Source organism: Anastrepha ludens, chromosome 6, assembly GCF_028408465.1.
Source record: "Anastrepha ludens isolate Willacy chromosome 6, idAnaLude1.1, whole genome shotgun sequence".
In the NCBI taxonomy this organism is placed as follows: domain Eukaryota; kingdom Metazoa; phylum Arthropoda; class Insecta; order Diptera; family Tephritidae; genus Anastrepha; species Anastrepha ludens.
In genome coordinates this window covers 2,429,843-2,447,926 of record NC_071502.1, presented here as the reverse complement: position 1 = coordinate 2,447,926, position 18,084 = coordinate 2,429,843, and the positions used below count along the sequence as shown (strand labels likewise).

General features: G+C 35.8%; 1 protein-coding gene across 6 annotated transcripts in view; it reads right to left on the bottom strand.

The window, feature by feature from the left end:
• LOC128868175 (kinase D-interacting substrate of 220 kDa B) overlaps nt 1–18,084 on the bottom strand; it is an 85,841-nt gene that overhangs the window by 27,997 nt on the left and 39,760 nt on the right. Inside the window, exon 1 of one of the 6 annotated variants that reach the window (XM_054109980.1) lies at nt 5,967–6,067. The exons of the other annotated variants lie outside the window; for them this stretch is intronic. Coding sequence (XP_053965955.1) covers nt 5,967–6,062 — 96 coding nt within the window. The 5' untranslated portion in view covers nt 6,063–6,067. Of the gene's footprint in view, nt 1–5,966; nt 6,068–18,084 lie in introns of those variants that run through there. 6 annotated transcript variants of the gene reach the window in all.

Here is an 18,084-nt window from a genome sequence, read left to right as displayed (position 1 = left end):
TGTGCTTTTTAATTGGCAACCTTTCTCTTTCCAAAAAGCTGTTGAACATCTTTGAAAAATCGGCTTTTGACGCACTGATTAAGCGTTTGGGTCAATATCCACGAAATTTAAAGGAAACTCAAATTTAAGAATTCTACTGACTCATCATAACGGCATTTTATATTTATATTTTTAATTTGATTTGAAATCAAATATTGGGTGTCCCACTAATACCGCCTACCTTGAAGTTAGTTAAATTTTTTGCGTCGGTTTTGCAGTACTATTGGGTGGCAGCTGCCGGTTGTTGTTGTTGTTGTTGTTGCAGCAGCATAAACATTCTCCATACACGGAGGGGCCTTGCCCGTAAGGGCCATTTCGGTATCGTAGACCGAATTTCGCGAATTCGGACTCAACAACCCCAAAAACGTAATATCATTTTTTTTAGTTTTTTACGGTATTACTATGTTTGACCTTGAACTGGCCTTTAATTTGGATCAAATTGCAATGCAAAGACAAACGGACAATAAATTCGGATTCAGCTACTCTAAAAACGTATATATCTTCTTATTTTAATCTCACCCTTTAATTGGGGTTGGAAATTGCACTTGCTCTGATAATTTTTTGTTTTGAAAGTTTTTCTGAATTTGTCATAAAGAACCCCTATTTGATTTAATAAAAAAAAATTAAATTCGAGCCTAGGCAATCTCTTCAAAAATCATTTACGAGAATTTAAAAAAAAAATATATTAAAATCGGTCGAACTTTGCCTTCTTTGGATTTTTGAACAAAATTGGTCGAAAAATCCGCATTGTGTGTCGTGGACACGTCGGTATTCGAAAATGCTTTTCATGAATTTTGATTTTGTTTTATTTTTCGGATACCGAAGAAAGTCTCGTAAAGTTATAGCGGACATTTCTAAATAACTAACGTCTACGTTGGCGTTCCCATATTGTACTCATAGACGCTGATGGGTTGAGAAGGAAAACAACACCCCCGGGAACACAGTGGTGCGACTAACTTTAATAGATCTGCATTTGATATGGATAACTGGTAACTATTTGCCAAGGGTTGGAACTGGGGGCAGTTGGCGAAGTTTGCTGGTCAGTTACAGCTTCCACATAACAAAAACAAAATTTATTCTATCTGGTTAGACAGACACCTCTCTTAAGCGAACACATCCCATAAGCAGACACTTTTTTCAGTACATATAGTACAACAAAGAATTTGTATACATTTTCTCTCTTGAGTGGACAACCCACCCATAACATATTATTAACTTTTTTTACACTTTCCTCATAAGCGGAAAAATTTTTCAGTCCCTTAGATGTCCGCTTAAGAGAGAGTACACTGTATCTAGAAATGTTCGGCACCTTTTGTGAGCAAAGATATTTTTTACATATTTATTTATTAGTTAAAACAAATCTTTATATTTTTTCAGCCATTTTTCAGGTAAAGTCATTATTCCACATTTTTTTCATCTGATTCGGTTTTATTTAGCAGGTTTCAACAGAGTTCAGGACTATATTGTGAATGCTTCAAGACTTGCTAACCGAGCTCACTCCCTCATCAGCCCCATAATGAAAAAGGCACGTGATCTGAAGTTACCACAATTGAATAGGAAGGAATTCGCTGCCGTTTGAAAAGCTTTAATTGGCTTCTCTTCGGACATTATTCTCATTTGCCATAAACATTTTATTCACTATAAAAATAATTCGATTTCGGTCTGTTTAAGCAGAGCTTCGCAGATGGAAATCCAGCTCTTTAAACTTTTTTTCAATTGTTTGGTGATGGATATCTAGTCCCTTTGTGATGTGATGAGTCAAGACTATTTATGTACCGATATGTCTCACATTTTTCTATGAATTCATTGATTTTTCCAGAGATTAATTCCCGGAAAAAATCAACATGAGTCATCTTGAAACGCAAAAAACCTAACACTAAGTATTTAATTGTAATCTACAAAATATCACTTAAAATATTGCGTTTTATTACCAAATGCAATGTATACAAATAGAGATATCCGAGTTTGCTACCAATTGTATGTTAGATCCGATCACTTGCGAAAGTGCGATTGTGAAAGTTTTTAGCTATCATTCGCGTTCCTTTGAAACATTTTTATGAATTTAATTAAATGATAAGTACAACAACAACAATGGTTAGACTCTTAAAATAAGCGCCGCCGGTTCTTGCTCATTTCATACAGATAAAAAAAACGGGAATTGTAAAATTGATTATAAACATTTATAAAATTTTTTTTAAATATTACTGTTATGTATGACTAACTAATTAAAAATTATTTCGTATGCCTTTGAACCCAAATACTCGTATCAGTAGTGAAGTGGTTTTATTGACAGAAAATTCATTGATTCTACTCATTTCAGCAGGGATTCTATATTTTCAGAAAGATAAGTCAGTGATAGTGAAGACATAAAATGCTTAAGGTACTTGACCACCTTGGAAAGCTAAAAAGTACAACATATTCAATAATTTTTTTTTCATGTTCTGTATAATATATTAAAATAAATTTTTTTTTTAAATTTTTATTTAGAGCTTATATAATACAAAAAAAAATTGATTTATTAAAATTTCTTTTTTTAACATATATCCAGGAGGCGCCAAAGTCGAGGCCTGAAGAAAATCATGTCTTGCGGCGGACAGTTAATCTTAGAAATGGTAATTCTAAAACAAAAGAGAGAAACAAAATTTTCAAAAGGAAGGTTCCTTGCGTGAGAATTTTCCACAAACTGACAAAAAAAAAAAATAATAAAAAAATGGCGGATGTTTGAAAAAAAGTTAAGAAAACACCCCTGTTTTTCACAATGTTATGCTTAAAAAGCAATACTTTATTAACTTTTTTTTTGCAAAATGTGGTAAATTGGCATACAAAACATCTTAACAAATAAAACAAGACCAAAATCATTAAAATCGGCTAAGCAGTTTCGGAGATAAAGTGTCCGCCATTCGAAAAAAAGTAATTTCTGGAAAAACGCGTTTAAAGTTAAAACTTGCTATTTTCTTTCAGCTGAGTCAGCAAGTAATGAGTGCAGGATGCGCCTGCACATTTTCACTGATTTCACTTTGTTAGAATTCGAATTTAAAAAAACAGTTTCAGGTGATGATTTTTAAAAGTATAAGGATTGAAAAAATGTAAAAAAAAAAATTTAATTTTTTGAAACTTATAAGGTGGTCAAGTACCTTAAGCTACTTTGATCAAATAGAAAACCTGCCTTTGTGTTACTTGTCCACTTAACAATCGTTATACTTCCAAATCTATTTTTGCCCCCTGCAATGCATTCCATCTCCGACAAAGTTTATGTCTACGTTGTTAAAATTCTCGAAACAGTTGTTTCTAAAGGGCAGTTAATGCAGGAAATAAATTTGAAATGGAGTTATTTTGATTGAACGCGGAATGGCAGCAATTCTCAATCGGCAATTCAGCAATCGAAAGCACACTCTGCTTGCTTGTGATAAAAGGGCTCGATGCCAATTTTCTGGCAAAGAGCTCCCGTGATCCAATCAGTCGTAGGTGGCACAATCCCATTCCTACCTGATGATGTCGCTTCAATTCCCGTAAGATTAATAGGGGTGATTACCACTGGCTTTATTCAGGTCGTTACTGGATCATAGATACTAAACAGTAGACTAGGAGCGCCGAGCTAAAAAAGTTGAGATAAATCTATTTCGGAGCCTCACCGAAATTCATTCACTTCTATAGTTTCTATTAATATGTGAAACGGTAGTGACAGGTTACCCTTATGCGAATACATTTATACCTACAGACCAGCACTGTAGGCAAGGGCATAAAGTTAAAATACCCCACCAAGCCTTCCAGACATTGTGACTTTCAAGGATTTATTCAACTGGCAAATATTACAGCTGCATAAAGCGACAGAGCCTGAAATACCTCATATGGAGCCCCAGCTCCATACATACCTATACATTTTCTGATTGCAGCTAACTGTATTATTACGCTTCACTTCTCTCTGAGCTGGACCTTGAGTATTTTTTCCCCAACCAGCTGTTCAGCAGTTACGCGAAAGTTATTGGCAAACTAATTCAAAAAATTATACCAGCAACGAGTTCGCAGCAGAAGATCCAGTTTTTGGAAATGTTTTGCGGCATATCTGAAAATATTTACACGCTTTCATACATATATAGAGGAAGTAGAAATAACTTTGAAATCGTTAATCATCGCAAGCTTAGCCACGTAATAAAGATGAACAATAAAGTTTCATTCCTTTCAACAAATTTCCGGATATTTTTAAAACAAAAAAAATTTAAAAACGTGTTTTGAGTAAATCTTTTGGCAAATTCTTAAATTAAAAGGAGAATCAATTTGTTCCTCAGATTTTATTGTAGCAAATGACAGATAAAATTTTAAATGCTATTTTTCTTCGCTGATTTTATCTGTTGTTAAAAATCTGTATCTGCATCTGTCAAAAAACAATAACAGAGTAAAACGGAGGTACTTTTGGACAAAAAAAAAATATTTTCATGGAGTTAATAAATAGATAATAAATTTTCCGCTTTTCAACTTTTCTATATTTCACAATTAGTTTTTTGTTCGATTTCGCATGCACTAAGTCATTTTTTCACTTGAACAAATATGGAATCGCATGCACTCTACCAAATTAATTATTATTTTTTTTGCTTAGCTCGCTTTAAACATTTGCCTTTCTTCTTGCTTGACAGAATGAACTTTGCGCCTTTTTACGGAAAAGACCTACTCACTAATTCCATTTCTGGTGATGTCATGTTTAGCTATGATGACTATTTAGATTCCGAAAGCGGCATTGTCCAGTCAGAGGAACTCTTATAATCGCCGAAAGTGATAACGGTAGTTCAGATGAAGACAATGTCCCAATAACTTAAAATTGCCATAATCAAAGGACAACGGTGGCGAAAAAATGTATTTCGAATTTTGGCGCAGCCGCTCTCAGCTCGATGCGCCCCATATCGACAATTTAAACGTATTTTTACCAAAACCACATTTTTCAGTACAGTTGAGCTCATAATTCAAACCAATCCCAATAGATTGACTTAAAAGTTGGCGCAAAATTAATCATCCTCTTTTTCCATAACTTTTTTGTAAAATAAAAGAAAACATTAGTTTTAGTGATGGAAAGCTTTATTTTTACTTTTACGCGCTCCTTTGCTTGTTTGTTTGTATATTTTTGATTCGCAAAAATTATAAATTTTCCGATAGGGTGATTAATTCTGTGCCAGCTTCTATCTTCACCATTGCGTACTGCATGGAAGTGCGGATGCATTTTTGCGTTATATTACATAGTTCTTATATAAAAAAATTGTGTACGATTTTATTTTTTTAAAGGCGCAATTTTCGCTAAATTCGGTATATAAAAAACATCTAAGTATTTTTTAGGTAAATTTCTGTAAATTAAAAATGGCAAGTGACGCTGGTCCGGCCGCGCGCTATTCGAAAAACGGCTCCATTAAAAAAGCTGTGCAGCCACCATTTTTATGCATACTACTATGAAGAACGCAATTTGTACAGCTTGTAATATCTACTATAGGGACTTTTTCCAGTTAATTGATTTATTTAATTGAAAATTGAATTGTCTCGTTGAAAGAAATTCCCAAAATATTAAATTCGCATTGAAAGCCCAGCCTTAAAAGTGTAGCTTTTCGATGCAGTTTAAATTTCTATAAATTTTGTACACTCAGCGTGCAGTGTTTGGCATCGCAGACGTCCGTGTTTTAAGAAAATATTGTTATCTGTTGCTGCAATTGACGTCTATTTATTTTTCCAGCTAAGGCTTTAGACACACACGTATACATGCGTATGTATGTATATTACGTAAACTGGAAAACTTACAAACTTAAACAAAACTCTCAAGAACACCACACCACCTAACTTTGTTGGCACAATTTTTATTTATGAAAAATTTGTATTAAAAATATTGCATTCTTTATGATTTATTTGGCTTAATATAAAGTGATTTATAAGTTTTACAATACTATACTAACATTTTTAGTTTTCTTGCGTGTCGGTGAACGTAAATTGTTTAGACTTAGACGCGACGCGCTCAGAATCAGCTCATCGAAACTCTTTGACAACTTCATACTAAAGGTGGTGCGTTCGGCGCACCGCCGTTAAATTAAATGCAAAGTAAACCAGAAACAGTAAAAATTCTTGTATATTTAGACACCAATCAAAAAGTGTCAAAAGTGTCACAAATTTTATATTGATTATCGCGCGAGATGTGGATGGAGGGTAAACGATGAGCGCGCGCTGAGATCTTCACTTACGATTTGTGCGATTAAAAAGTAGATAATTAACAACACAAAAAAAACACCACTCTTCAGTTGATAGCCCACATTTTATTTAATTGATTGATATCCGTAAAATTAAATATTCATGCATTTATTTGCACACTTGTATATGTAGGAATATGTGTGTAGGCGAACATGCGTATGTGGCTGTGTAGACATTTTCGTAAATATTAGTTTGTTTGTTTTGATGGTAAGAATGCGATTCCGTTGTCACTCCGTTTAATTTATGATTTAATTTATTACTACATTTAATTCTCAGTTTTTACATTTGCGATAATTTTCCACAGAAGGAGTAGTTTTAAAGATAAATAAAAAGGCTTTCGAGTAAAGAGAATATCACAGATGAATTATGAGTTAAAATTGTTTATTTTAATTATTATTTAAATTTTTTTTACACAAATTTCACTACATATTTATGATGGATGCTTTGGCGCGTGCGCTACAAAAATATGCACGCCATACGATGCATTCAGTCTTAATCAGCAATCAGATCAGCTATTATCAAAAGCCCAAGTAAGGCACAGAAAAGTAAAAAATAAAAAACGGGGAACAAAGTCGAAACGTTGTTGGCAATACACGCACGCGTAGCGTTCCGCTTGTAAAGAACTATTGTCAAGAATCTCGCGCAAACCGAAAACAGTAGGGCGCGTTTCTTCTTGACTGCTTGTCTATTAACTTGGCCTTTTCCTCAACGACTGACAATGAATATTTCAACACCCGACGAATTCACGTCTGATATCAACATTTGATAAAGATGAAGAAGAGATGTGCTTCTTTATTTTGTTTTTGCTTCGTTCGCCAATCGTTAAACAAGCATAAAGCGTCAAGCGTCAAGCGTCAAGTTTCCAGGGAGAGAAGTTGTTTGTTGTTGCTTAGTTGCTTTAGACAGTGATGAGGCTTTGCATGTGCTTAAAATTCTTGATAACAGACGGGTAGTTCGAAAAATAGTTGCACCGATGCCTTGTAATTTTTCCTGGATACTTCTTGTTCCCTCCAAGGAGAGGGATTTTGATTTATTTTCCTGAATCGTTACCACAATTTTTTTGGTTATACGAGTAGTCGCAGTATACTGGGGTACATCGGACGAAGACTTAATGGCTGCATATTAAATAATTCAACATCCTGACGATAAATCCTTGGAGTTTTGTCTAACTTTGCTAATAATTTTGTGGTCCTTGGTTTACATACAGTAAATATTTTGTTTTAATCCAAGAACATTTCAAAAAAATAAACAATTCCCTCCGAAATAACCAATACTATGTATAGGTATAAGTATTCTTGCAATTTTGTAGTGTATTTTATGAGTCGCGGGGAATGAGAAAGCAGATGAACTCGCAAAGGACGCATTAATCCCGTTTGTAGCAACGCTTTGTAGAGCCGGCAAGTGTACTCAGAAGTGGCGGACAATCAATTTTCTACAGACTTTAACGGAAACAATTCAGTAAAGTTAAGAGGAAAGGAATGATTGTTGAAGATGGATATGGAAGAGAAGCGGCCACTAACCCACTGGCTGCACGGTGATTCGATGTGTTCGATGTCGAAACAAAATGGAGCCGAATGAGGCGAATGAGTTGGTGCCGACTCCGAACGGCAGATATTTTTATGAGGATCTTTTTCATGGCAGAAATACACTCAGAGGTTTGCCATTGCCTGCCGAAGGCGACCGCTATTAGAAAAAAACTTTTTCTTAGTTTGGTGTTTCACGGACATTCGAACCTACATACGTTCTCTCCGAATTCCGAATGGTAGTCACGCAACAACACGTTCGGCTAGGGTGGCCGCATCCTGTTATGATTATTATCGTATGTATTCTATAGAGAGAGTCCTAGTACCCGTATAATAAATTTTGGTAAACCGCTTGGTGGCATATCAAAAATTTATAAAATTTATTTGTAAATGCTCCAAGGGAACTACTCTCATTTCTTTGTATTACAGGGTCTACAAGATGCTAACCGCTTTTTTCTATAGAAGGAACCTCCCTCAGATTGTGTGCCACTGAATGGAAAATTGTGACTTTTGTGAGCCCACGATGTTGGGGTAGTAATAAAATGCCTTCCCGAGGCGGGTATAGTATGCCTTGCGATGAAACTACCAGTATAGGTATCTGTGACGTCATATTGAAATAACTAATCGGGAAATTTTCTAACATCAGACTCTCTGGATAAGGTGCGACACCGCGGGAAACCTAATCTTGTAAAAACAAAAAAAAACGAAAAACCACGGAAGCAAGCCCAAGGTGTTATATTATATAACCCAAATTATAACTATTGAAGTAGCTTTATAAGGCACACGTTTTGACTTCCCACTTTTACACAAGAGTTGCAGACCCAAGTTGGTTGCATAATATGGAAAGGGAACACAATTAGGATCGCTGTCCCTTTCTTTGTTCGCCATCGAATCGTTGTGGCTGGTTTATGTCTGCAGGTAGCAGCGGAATTAGTTGAGGAGAGTAGTTTTTTATCAGAATTTTAGAGAATCGAACTCCTATCAAGCACAACTATTTTTTAGCCCATATTTGCCATTTAGCCATTCACCACACTGTGCAATGCTTTCTAAGACGTAACGTTGCGTTGTTGGCGTTCGTGTAATATGATACGGAAAAATGTTCGTACCAGCGCTGCGTTCATCCATTCAACTAAGGGCGACGGCAGGTAAGAGAGTCGATGATGGGTGCATTAAGTCAAGTGGCGTCGTATGGGAAATTCTAAGTCGACGACGCGAATAGCCAGTATCAGTTAGGTATTTTGCGGGCGCACGCAAAGCAAACAAAAGTGAAGAATTGCCGCGTGAAAATGTAAACAACGTTCAAAACATCCATACATACGTGCATATATATATATATATACAGGTGTGTAAGCGCACACTAATAATGTGCAGAAATTGCAATAAGCGGCAACCACTGTTTTATAACAACAAAAGCAACAACAATAACAATAAGAGCAGTGCTTATATCGACTGTGCGTTCGTGCAACTTTTGACCAGCACCACCAACACCACCCCCCTCTAATGACAATTTGATTGACGCTGCCGCCGTTGGTGAGCAAATAGTTGTGATTGGTGTCGGTGCGTCAATTAAGCCAACTAAAATGGCGCAGCCACAGTTTATAGTAATGACAATGCGATCGCGTTCAAGTGAATGCTCGCGTCGACGCGGAAAAGTAAGCAAACGGTACGGTTATTTGCACCCGGGTGCATTGCCTATGGGAATGAAAGCATTTAGAAGTTGGCTCGCATGTACAAAATTCATTAATTCAACCCTCGACATTTGGCGTAATGCATTTGAACTTTTGCGGCGATAAATGATTTGCTTTAATTACTTGCATCTTTGAAAATTACAAATGCAATTCGATCAAGATTAACATCCACAACGCGTACGGCTTCCTTATAAATCGATACTTAAGATAAGTAGCAGATAAATCACATTTTTTTGTTTTTCTTAATTTTATACGCGACCGTATTTCTATTTATAACACAATCACTACAACAACAAAGCACATATCAAACACATTACATGCTTTTCATTGAGACGCACTGGATCGACGAACCGCTACGGACTGACCAAAGTATGGTCTGGCTGTCGTTTGGTCAACAAGTCGCATTTCTATACAAATAACAACCAAATAATAACAACTTTAATAACAGTGATCACAACGATTACGCCGAGCAGTAAATGCTATGATGATAATAGCCGCACAGCGAGCGTTAAAGCACCTAAATAAGAAACGTTTGTTGCGCATGCGCCGTTTGGCCGGTCCGATACGTCGTAGCTGAGTGGTGCGCGCGCGATGACTGCGGCCCAAAAACGTTTGGTCAGTTTGAAGTGCTGGTCAACAAGCCCAAGAAAATCGTCACTGTAGCAGCACCAGCAATGAGAGAGAGCCAAGTAAGAGTGGATGCTGTGGTTAGGCGCTGAGGTGAATTAACTGCTGACGGCGAGCGGGGATTCCAAAACCCCAGCTCGAGCCATTCAACGCTTGCTTGCAGCTTTTCACTGCATCTTTAATCGTTGGAAGTTAAAAATATTTTTGCTTTTGGTTTTTTTTTGTTACTTAGTGCATCAGAGTCGAATGTTGAGCGTCTCTTTAACGATGTCTAAGAACGATGACGATTGAGGCAAATGTAGTTTTGGCTCTAGCACGATTTTCCATTTAAGTTAATGTCTTTTAATCTCAATGGCTAATGTGAAGTAATGTGTTGGGGTCTTACATGCTTTAACCCTCATTTAACGACTTTAACGGACTTTTGTTTTTCTTTTTTGTATGAAAAAGAAAAGTCCACCCTTCTAATACTTTTCAAAATAGTTAAACTGCTTTATAAGGGAATGGGCTCAGGCGTGGAAGATTACAGGCAGTCTTACCGTAAATGAAAGCAACGAGACTAATATTACGAAGATTATTCACTAAAAATCCAGGACAAAAAGAAAAAAATCAAAATTTCTAAGCGCAAATCAGCTCTGTTTTCCAACTCCACTGTATGGCTCCTCGAAATAACTTAATGGACAACAGTTCATGTCAAATAAGGAGGGTAGCATCCAAGCAGATACCTATTTTGAAGACTTTCTGAAATCTTACTTTTAAGACGGCTTCGAAAGTTGGAAAAACACTTGGAAGTGTTTAGAGTTAGGTTGACCTGGTTGACTTGCAGTCAAGCATTGACCGGTTCAGTCCATAGCGGTACTAGATGGAGCTCATAATTATGAATTTTGAAATAGTCCACGCGCATGGTGCCTGTTTCTACTGTGAATTTAAGGAGACATTTCCAACTCACTGCTGAGATGTTTACCAATCCGTCAAACTATGGTGCGCTCGAATATTTTAAACGTGCTTGAATAACGCAGAAGATAATATTGAAAAATTAAAAGAAATAACCAAAATAATTAATTTTTCTATATTTTGCTAAGAACTTATTGAACGACCGTCTCATTCAATGCTTCACGATATATGAGTAACTGCTTTTGAAGTGGCGGCTTCCGAACATAATACAAAACAGATTTTAACCTATTCTCAAACTTTAAATGGGTAAGAACTTCATCTTTCTTGATATGAAAGTTATAGTCTAAGAGCTGGCTACATGAAAGTGCCCGCATCAGGTACATGGCTAATTTATATTGAAAATAATAGTATTAGTGTAGACGAATATAAAAATGAATGTCTGCCATTGCAAAACTGGGGCGCAAAGGGGGGATACGCAGTGAAAGGGGTGAATTTTGGGTGGGAAAAAATTCATAAGGTACATAAGGTACAGGGATTCTATGTACGGGAAAAGTTTGGTTATATATTTGAGAAAGTGTAAAAAAAATTGGCAGACATTTTGCGAGGGGCTAACTCGCCGGCAGACTGCGCTGAAGATTGCAAAAATTAATTTAAAAAAATGCATAAGGTACATGAATTCCAATTATTGTATTTTAAAGTTTAAACATTCCAAAAGCCATTTACAAAATGGCAGACAAAAAAGTGAGGGCTAAGGCCGCGGCAGACGACGTTAAAAAGTGCGCTACACATCAACATTTTTAGTCACATTTGCAATCGGAATCTGATTCGGACGTGATATCTCCTTCGCTATCGCTATATTCATCTTCATTTGATTCGCTTTCTGCATTAACGTCTTCATCGCCTGTAACAAAGCACAAAGCAAAATTATTTTTAGTCATTTAATAGAATGGAATAGTTATATGTTCTGTGGATAAATATATTACCTTCATTTGTTCCAGGATCAATAATATCTTGTATTGTACTAGGCAGCTGTGGTCCGTCGAACCATTTAAATGTACACTTTCCCTCTACTAATATCCATCCGCAAGTTTCTGGTCATAAATATGATGGAATTTTCTTATGAGCATTTTTCCATATTGTAGCAGTATATTTGGTCCTCAATAAATGCTGCGTTAATTCAGCCTGGCTAGGAGGCAAAGTGGATGAGTCAAAATTCCAAATCGTTCACCTTATAGGTTTTTAAAAATAATCGAATCGTGCATAATTTACGGAGCTCAACAACGGAAAGTTGTACAAATTACAAATAAACTTTTCAAGAATCGGGAAAACAGCGGTTTCATCACAGTCTTCATGTCCAATTTGACCGAATGCTTTTTGTAAGTCTTCTTTTGTGAATGAAAGCATATTATTTTCAAAAAATGATAAGTTTACTCTCGATATGCATGAAGAGGCGGATTCAAAAATAGTATATCATGCGTGCAATATCGAGTCAACAGCGAACATTCTAATAAAATGCTCAGATACGGATATTTTAATTATTATGTTGGCTAATATGATTCACGTACAACACAATAGCAAAGTTTATATTCAAACAGGGGTTTGGAATAAGCAACGAATAATTGACGTATCGACGTTTCATGAAAAGTTAGGCGAGATAATGTGTCAATCTCTGCCAGGATTTCATGCTTTAACTGGCTGCGATTTTAATCCCGCATTATTTCGCAAGGGAAAGCAACGTCCTTTACAGATTTTAAAGAAAAATGAATACTTACAAAAAGCATTCGGTCAAATTGGACATGAAGACTGTGATGAAACCGCTGTTTTCCCGATTCTTGAAAAGTTTATTTGTAATTTGTACAACTTTCCGTTGTTGAGCTCCGTAAATTATGCACGATTCGATTATTTTTAAAAACCTATAAGGTGAACGATTTGGAATTTTGACTCATCCACTTTGCCTCCTAGCCAGGCTGAATTAACGCAGCATTTATTGAGGACCAAATATACTGCTACAATATGGAAAAATGCTCATAAGAAAATTCCATCATATTTATGACCAGAAACTTGCGGATGGATATTAGTAGAGGGAAAGTGTACATTTAAATGGTTCGACGGACCACAGCTGCCTAGTACAATACAAGATATTATTGATCCTGGAACAAATGAAGGTAATATATTTATCCACAGAACATATAACTATTCCATTCTATTAAATGACTAAAAATAATTTTGCTTTGTGCTTTGTTACAGGCGATGAAGACGTTAATGCAGAAAGCGAATCAAATGAAGATGAATATAGCGATAGCGAAGGAGATATCACGTCCGAATCAGATTCCGATTGCAAATGTGACTAAAAATGTTGATGTGTAGCGCACTTTTTAACGTCGTCTGCCGCGGCCTTAGCCCTCACTTTTTTGTCTGCCATTTTGTAAATGGCTTTTGGAATGTTTAAACTTTAAAATACAATAATTGGAATTCATGTACCTTATGCATTTTTTTAAATTAATTTTTGCAATCTTCAGCGCAGTCTGCCGGCGAGTTAGCCCCTCGCTAAATGTCTGCCAATTTTTTTTACACTTTCTCAAATATATAACCAAACTTTTCCCGTACATAGAATCCCTGTACCTTATGTACCTTATGAATTTTTTCCCACCCAAAATTCACCCCTTTCACTGCGTATCCCCCCTTTGCGCCCCAGTTTTGCAATGGCAGACATTCATTTTTAAATTCGTCTACACTAATACTATTATTTTCAATATAAATTAGCCGTGTACCTGATGCGGGCACTATCTATGTAGCCAGCTCTCCGTCTATTATGATGTAATGTGCCCGGTGGGCCAGTTTTGGTAAGCAGAACTGACGCTGCTACCAGTACCCTGAAATTCTAGAGAGCTCATTCGAGTTCGGAAAATCTTGATGGGCATTCTATTAAGTTCTTTAACTGGGAGTATAGTAACCTCGCTATGTAGATCACTGCTTTCGATCGATGACGCTTGCTCGGGTTGGCGGGTATTTTCACTCTTAAAAAAGTAAAAAAAAGCCTTAAATTTTTAGCAAAAAAGGCAAAGGCAAAGTTAAATTAGTACTCCCAATAACTTTCATTTATTGACATTGATTTGTAGACATTTGATGATTCAATCAAGGGTTAAGTTTGTTTTGATCACGAATATTGCCATCATTAAATTTTATGCTCAGAAAATATGTGACGGTAAAGTATTTTACGGCAACAATGACCAAATTAAACTGTTAAGCCTGCATGCAGCGATTTTGCCATGTGGCAAAGATTATAAAAGAGTAATGAAAAAAGTACAAGGTGAAAGTTCACTCTTATACCACAAGGGTTAGGAAATTTGAAAAAAATATGTGACTAAAATGTTGAGGCAAAACAGAAAAGCAACTAAGTATTAACATAAATACGAAAGACAGAATGAAAAAGGCGGATTAATTTTATTTACAAACCTATCAACTTGACTTCGGAAATCTTCTAAGTTCTTTAAAAATATTCTTATGAATGCGAAATGATTTTTAAACTTTGATTATAACGGTTCATTGCATTCTAAAAACATATTCATATGTATGGGAGTACTCGTAGTTAGTGGAAAATCGAATGCGGTTTGTGTTTTTTGTTCTAATAAAATATTGTGTGTCTGTATGTGCGTACATAAGTAGCAGCTTTGCTTAAAAAAAAAACGAAAATAATTAATGCACGTGTCAATAACTTGTAAAAAAGTTTAAAAAAGCAAATAAAAATCAAGAAATATTTTTATTAATTAAAGGGGAACGTTTGCAAGATTCATTATACAAAGAAAACCAGAATTGTTTCCTAATGTAGGTACGTCAAAGAGAATACTACTTGAACGATCGATTTGTCTCGCACGTTTCTCAATGAAATTGTAAAAAAAGGACAATCAACAAACAAATTAAAAAGGTGCACTGTCACAATAGGAGATGAGACGGCGTGAAACACTCATCACAATGCTAACACCAGATGGCTTTTTTTGATAGGTTGTATTCCAAAGACTTTTATTGATTACACTGGTTTACACAAAATTGATGATTTTTCCTCCAAGGACCAGATCATCCAATTCCTATGGAAAATCGGTCGCTAAGTCTGAAAACCACATATAGTAATTTTTTGTTGTTGTAATTTTATGATCAAAAAAAAAAATATATTAATTTGTTCCCCAGAAAAGCATCTAATGAAATCACAAATTTAAACTTTACGAAAGTATGGTATTTTTTTCTGATATGAATAACTTATACATACATACATCTATTGGAGGATTTTCTAAATCTTTAATATTTCTATATATGTTGGGATAAGAAATTGGGAAAAAAATTTTCTTTCGAAATTTATATTTTTTACAATGAATTATAAATAAAAATTTTTCTAATTATTGCAAAAATATTTTTTATTTCATTTTATTGGGCATGGGAATAAGTTTCCGCCCTCGTAAAAGAGGTCTCGCTGCTGGTACTATTTTTGCTGTAGTATCATTCGTTTGAAGCGTAAAGATCCTTTTCTATCTGACATCAAAAATGTCTACGTTCGTCCCGAAAAAACAACATTTGCGGAAAGTCATGCTTCATTATTACCTCTTAAAGAAAAGTGCAGTTGAAACGTGTCGTATATAGATAAATATTTACGGTACTCACGCTCTATCAAATACAATTTGTAAAGAGTGGTTTCGACGCTTCCAAAGTGGCAATTTCGACGTGAGTGTTGAAGATCGCGAATTGGCACCGAAAAAAATCAAAGATACTCAACTGCAACAATTATTGGATGAAGAGGCATGTCGATGATATGTCTAAAGAGTTGGATGTTGACAGATCAACCGTAGGTAAACGTTTGCACGCGATGGGAATGGTCCAGAAAGCAGGTAACTGGGTCCCACATCAATTGAAGAAGAGGGATATCGTGTGAGATGCTTCTTGAACGGCAGAAAAGAAAAGGTTTTCTGCTTCGCATCATCACCGACGATGAAAAATGGAGCTATGTTGGAGTCTGCCAGGTGAACCAGGTCTATCGATATCGAAAAAAAAGTTTTAATGCTTCAAAGGTTATGTTGTGCATCTGGAGGGATCAGAAGGTTGAGATCTATTATGAGCTCCTTAAGTCATCTGAAACCATCACTGGCGATCGGTACCGAATGCGTTTGAATCGAACTCTCAAAGAAAAGTGGCCGGAATGGGGTGGTAGACATGGCATCGCATTTCAGGTGATTTTGCTGCATGACAACGCCAGGCCACACGTTGCTAAATCGGTCCAGAAATATTTAGAGGGACTGAATTGGGACATCTTGCCCTACCCGCCGTATTCCTCAGACATTGCACCTTCGGATTACCATCTGTTCCGATCAATGCAGCCAGCCCTCATTGGAGAGTGGTTCATTTCATACCAGAGCATCGCGAACTAGCTCAATGAATGGATCAAGTCAAAAGAACTCGAATTTTTCGTCAGAGGAATCCGTATGCCTGAAAGATGGAGTCAAGTTGTAGCTTCCAATGGGACATACTTTACATAATATTATGTCTTAATTAATTCTTTAAATAACTCGTAACTTTGGCTAAGAAAGGACGGAAACTTATTCCCATACCCAATAATTTTATGTACATCACGAAAACGTTAAATTTCATTGAAAAATTAGGCATTCACGGCAAATTTTATTACCGTCAATTTGAAGTATCACTTCTTTTGATCTGGTTACATATTCTGCAGTTATCACAAATTATTATTATTATTATTTTTTTTTATTACTATTGCAATTTAGTTAACAAAACTAATAAGCAATTCATTTTACATATATTTAATTAAATTAAAACATCTCAAGTAAAGACAAAATTTTATGAAAAGAGATCATGCGGTTTCGTCCTTTTTAATCTTCTCGTGAGGTCATCAGTTACAAGTAGTTTGGCTGCTTCATCATTGATGTGCTGGTGAAGTCTCTCTTTATGTTTATTTGCGAATTTTTTTATGATATCCGTAATGGTGTCTATATTAAGATCCTTATGTAGATTGCAATTACGAATGTACCACGGCGCTCTAACGATGTCGCGTAATACTTTATTTTGGAATCGTTGAATGATGTTTTTGTTGCTTTCACTGGTGCAGCCCCAGAGCTGTATGCCATATGACCACACAGGTTATTATTATGATCTATAATATTATTTCGAAAAGTGCATGACAGAAAAAGTTACCTATGTGGATTTTCGGCCGATTTTATACAGGAATTGGATGACCTGTCTCTTGGGTTGTTTGGCTGTAAACTAGTGTTCCCCATCAGATGACATCAGCTGCCAAAATATTTGACGATCTGTTATAGCTATTTGACTTGCAAACCTGTACTATGTTAATTGTAGTCACATGGTTGAGAGAATGCAGAAGTTTGCTCGGCTTACAGTAAATTTTCAAAACCAGGTGACGAGTTGACGTAATTGCAGAATTTTTTGTTAGCCAACAACTTTTCCCCTCTATTCTCTCTTTTACAATCCTTTTCGTTTATATTACCTTAATCTATGTTTCACTGTGATTTAAAAAAAAACAAAAAACTGATTATTTTGTCGCTTACTTCTCAGTTATCTTACACACTTCATCTACTATTACGAGGGTTACCTTTTATAATCTACGCCTTTACAACATTGCGTGTGATTCGTAATTCGATATTTTAATCGAGAAGTTTGGTATTTTTAGCATAAACTTACATATAATGTTTTCATTTACGCGCTTTATTTGTTCTCTTTTCAGTGTGTTGAAAAATGCATCTCGCACAAAAGATGGGCTTAACCCTTAACTAAATCTTCGCGCGATGACGTAGTTATCGAGACAGGAGTACATTGATCAACTTACTTCGACTTTGGCGTTAAAGCCCCATACACAGTGCGTCAATTAATAACGGACATATCGCGAGATAGTGACATCCTTGAGCATTAGTGGAGCCAGCATATATTCAATATTGCATGAACATTTGGTCATCAAGAAGATTTGTTCTCATTGGATATTGCATAATTTGACAACTGCCCAAAAATAACTCGGGCCGATTGGTGTATAGAACTGTAAAAGAAATTCCGCCACAGTAGTTCAAAGCATGCATATAAGCTGGAAA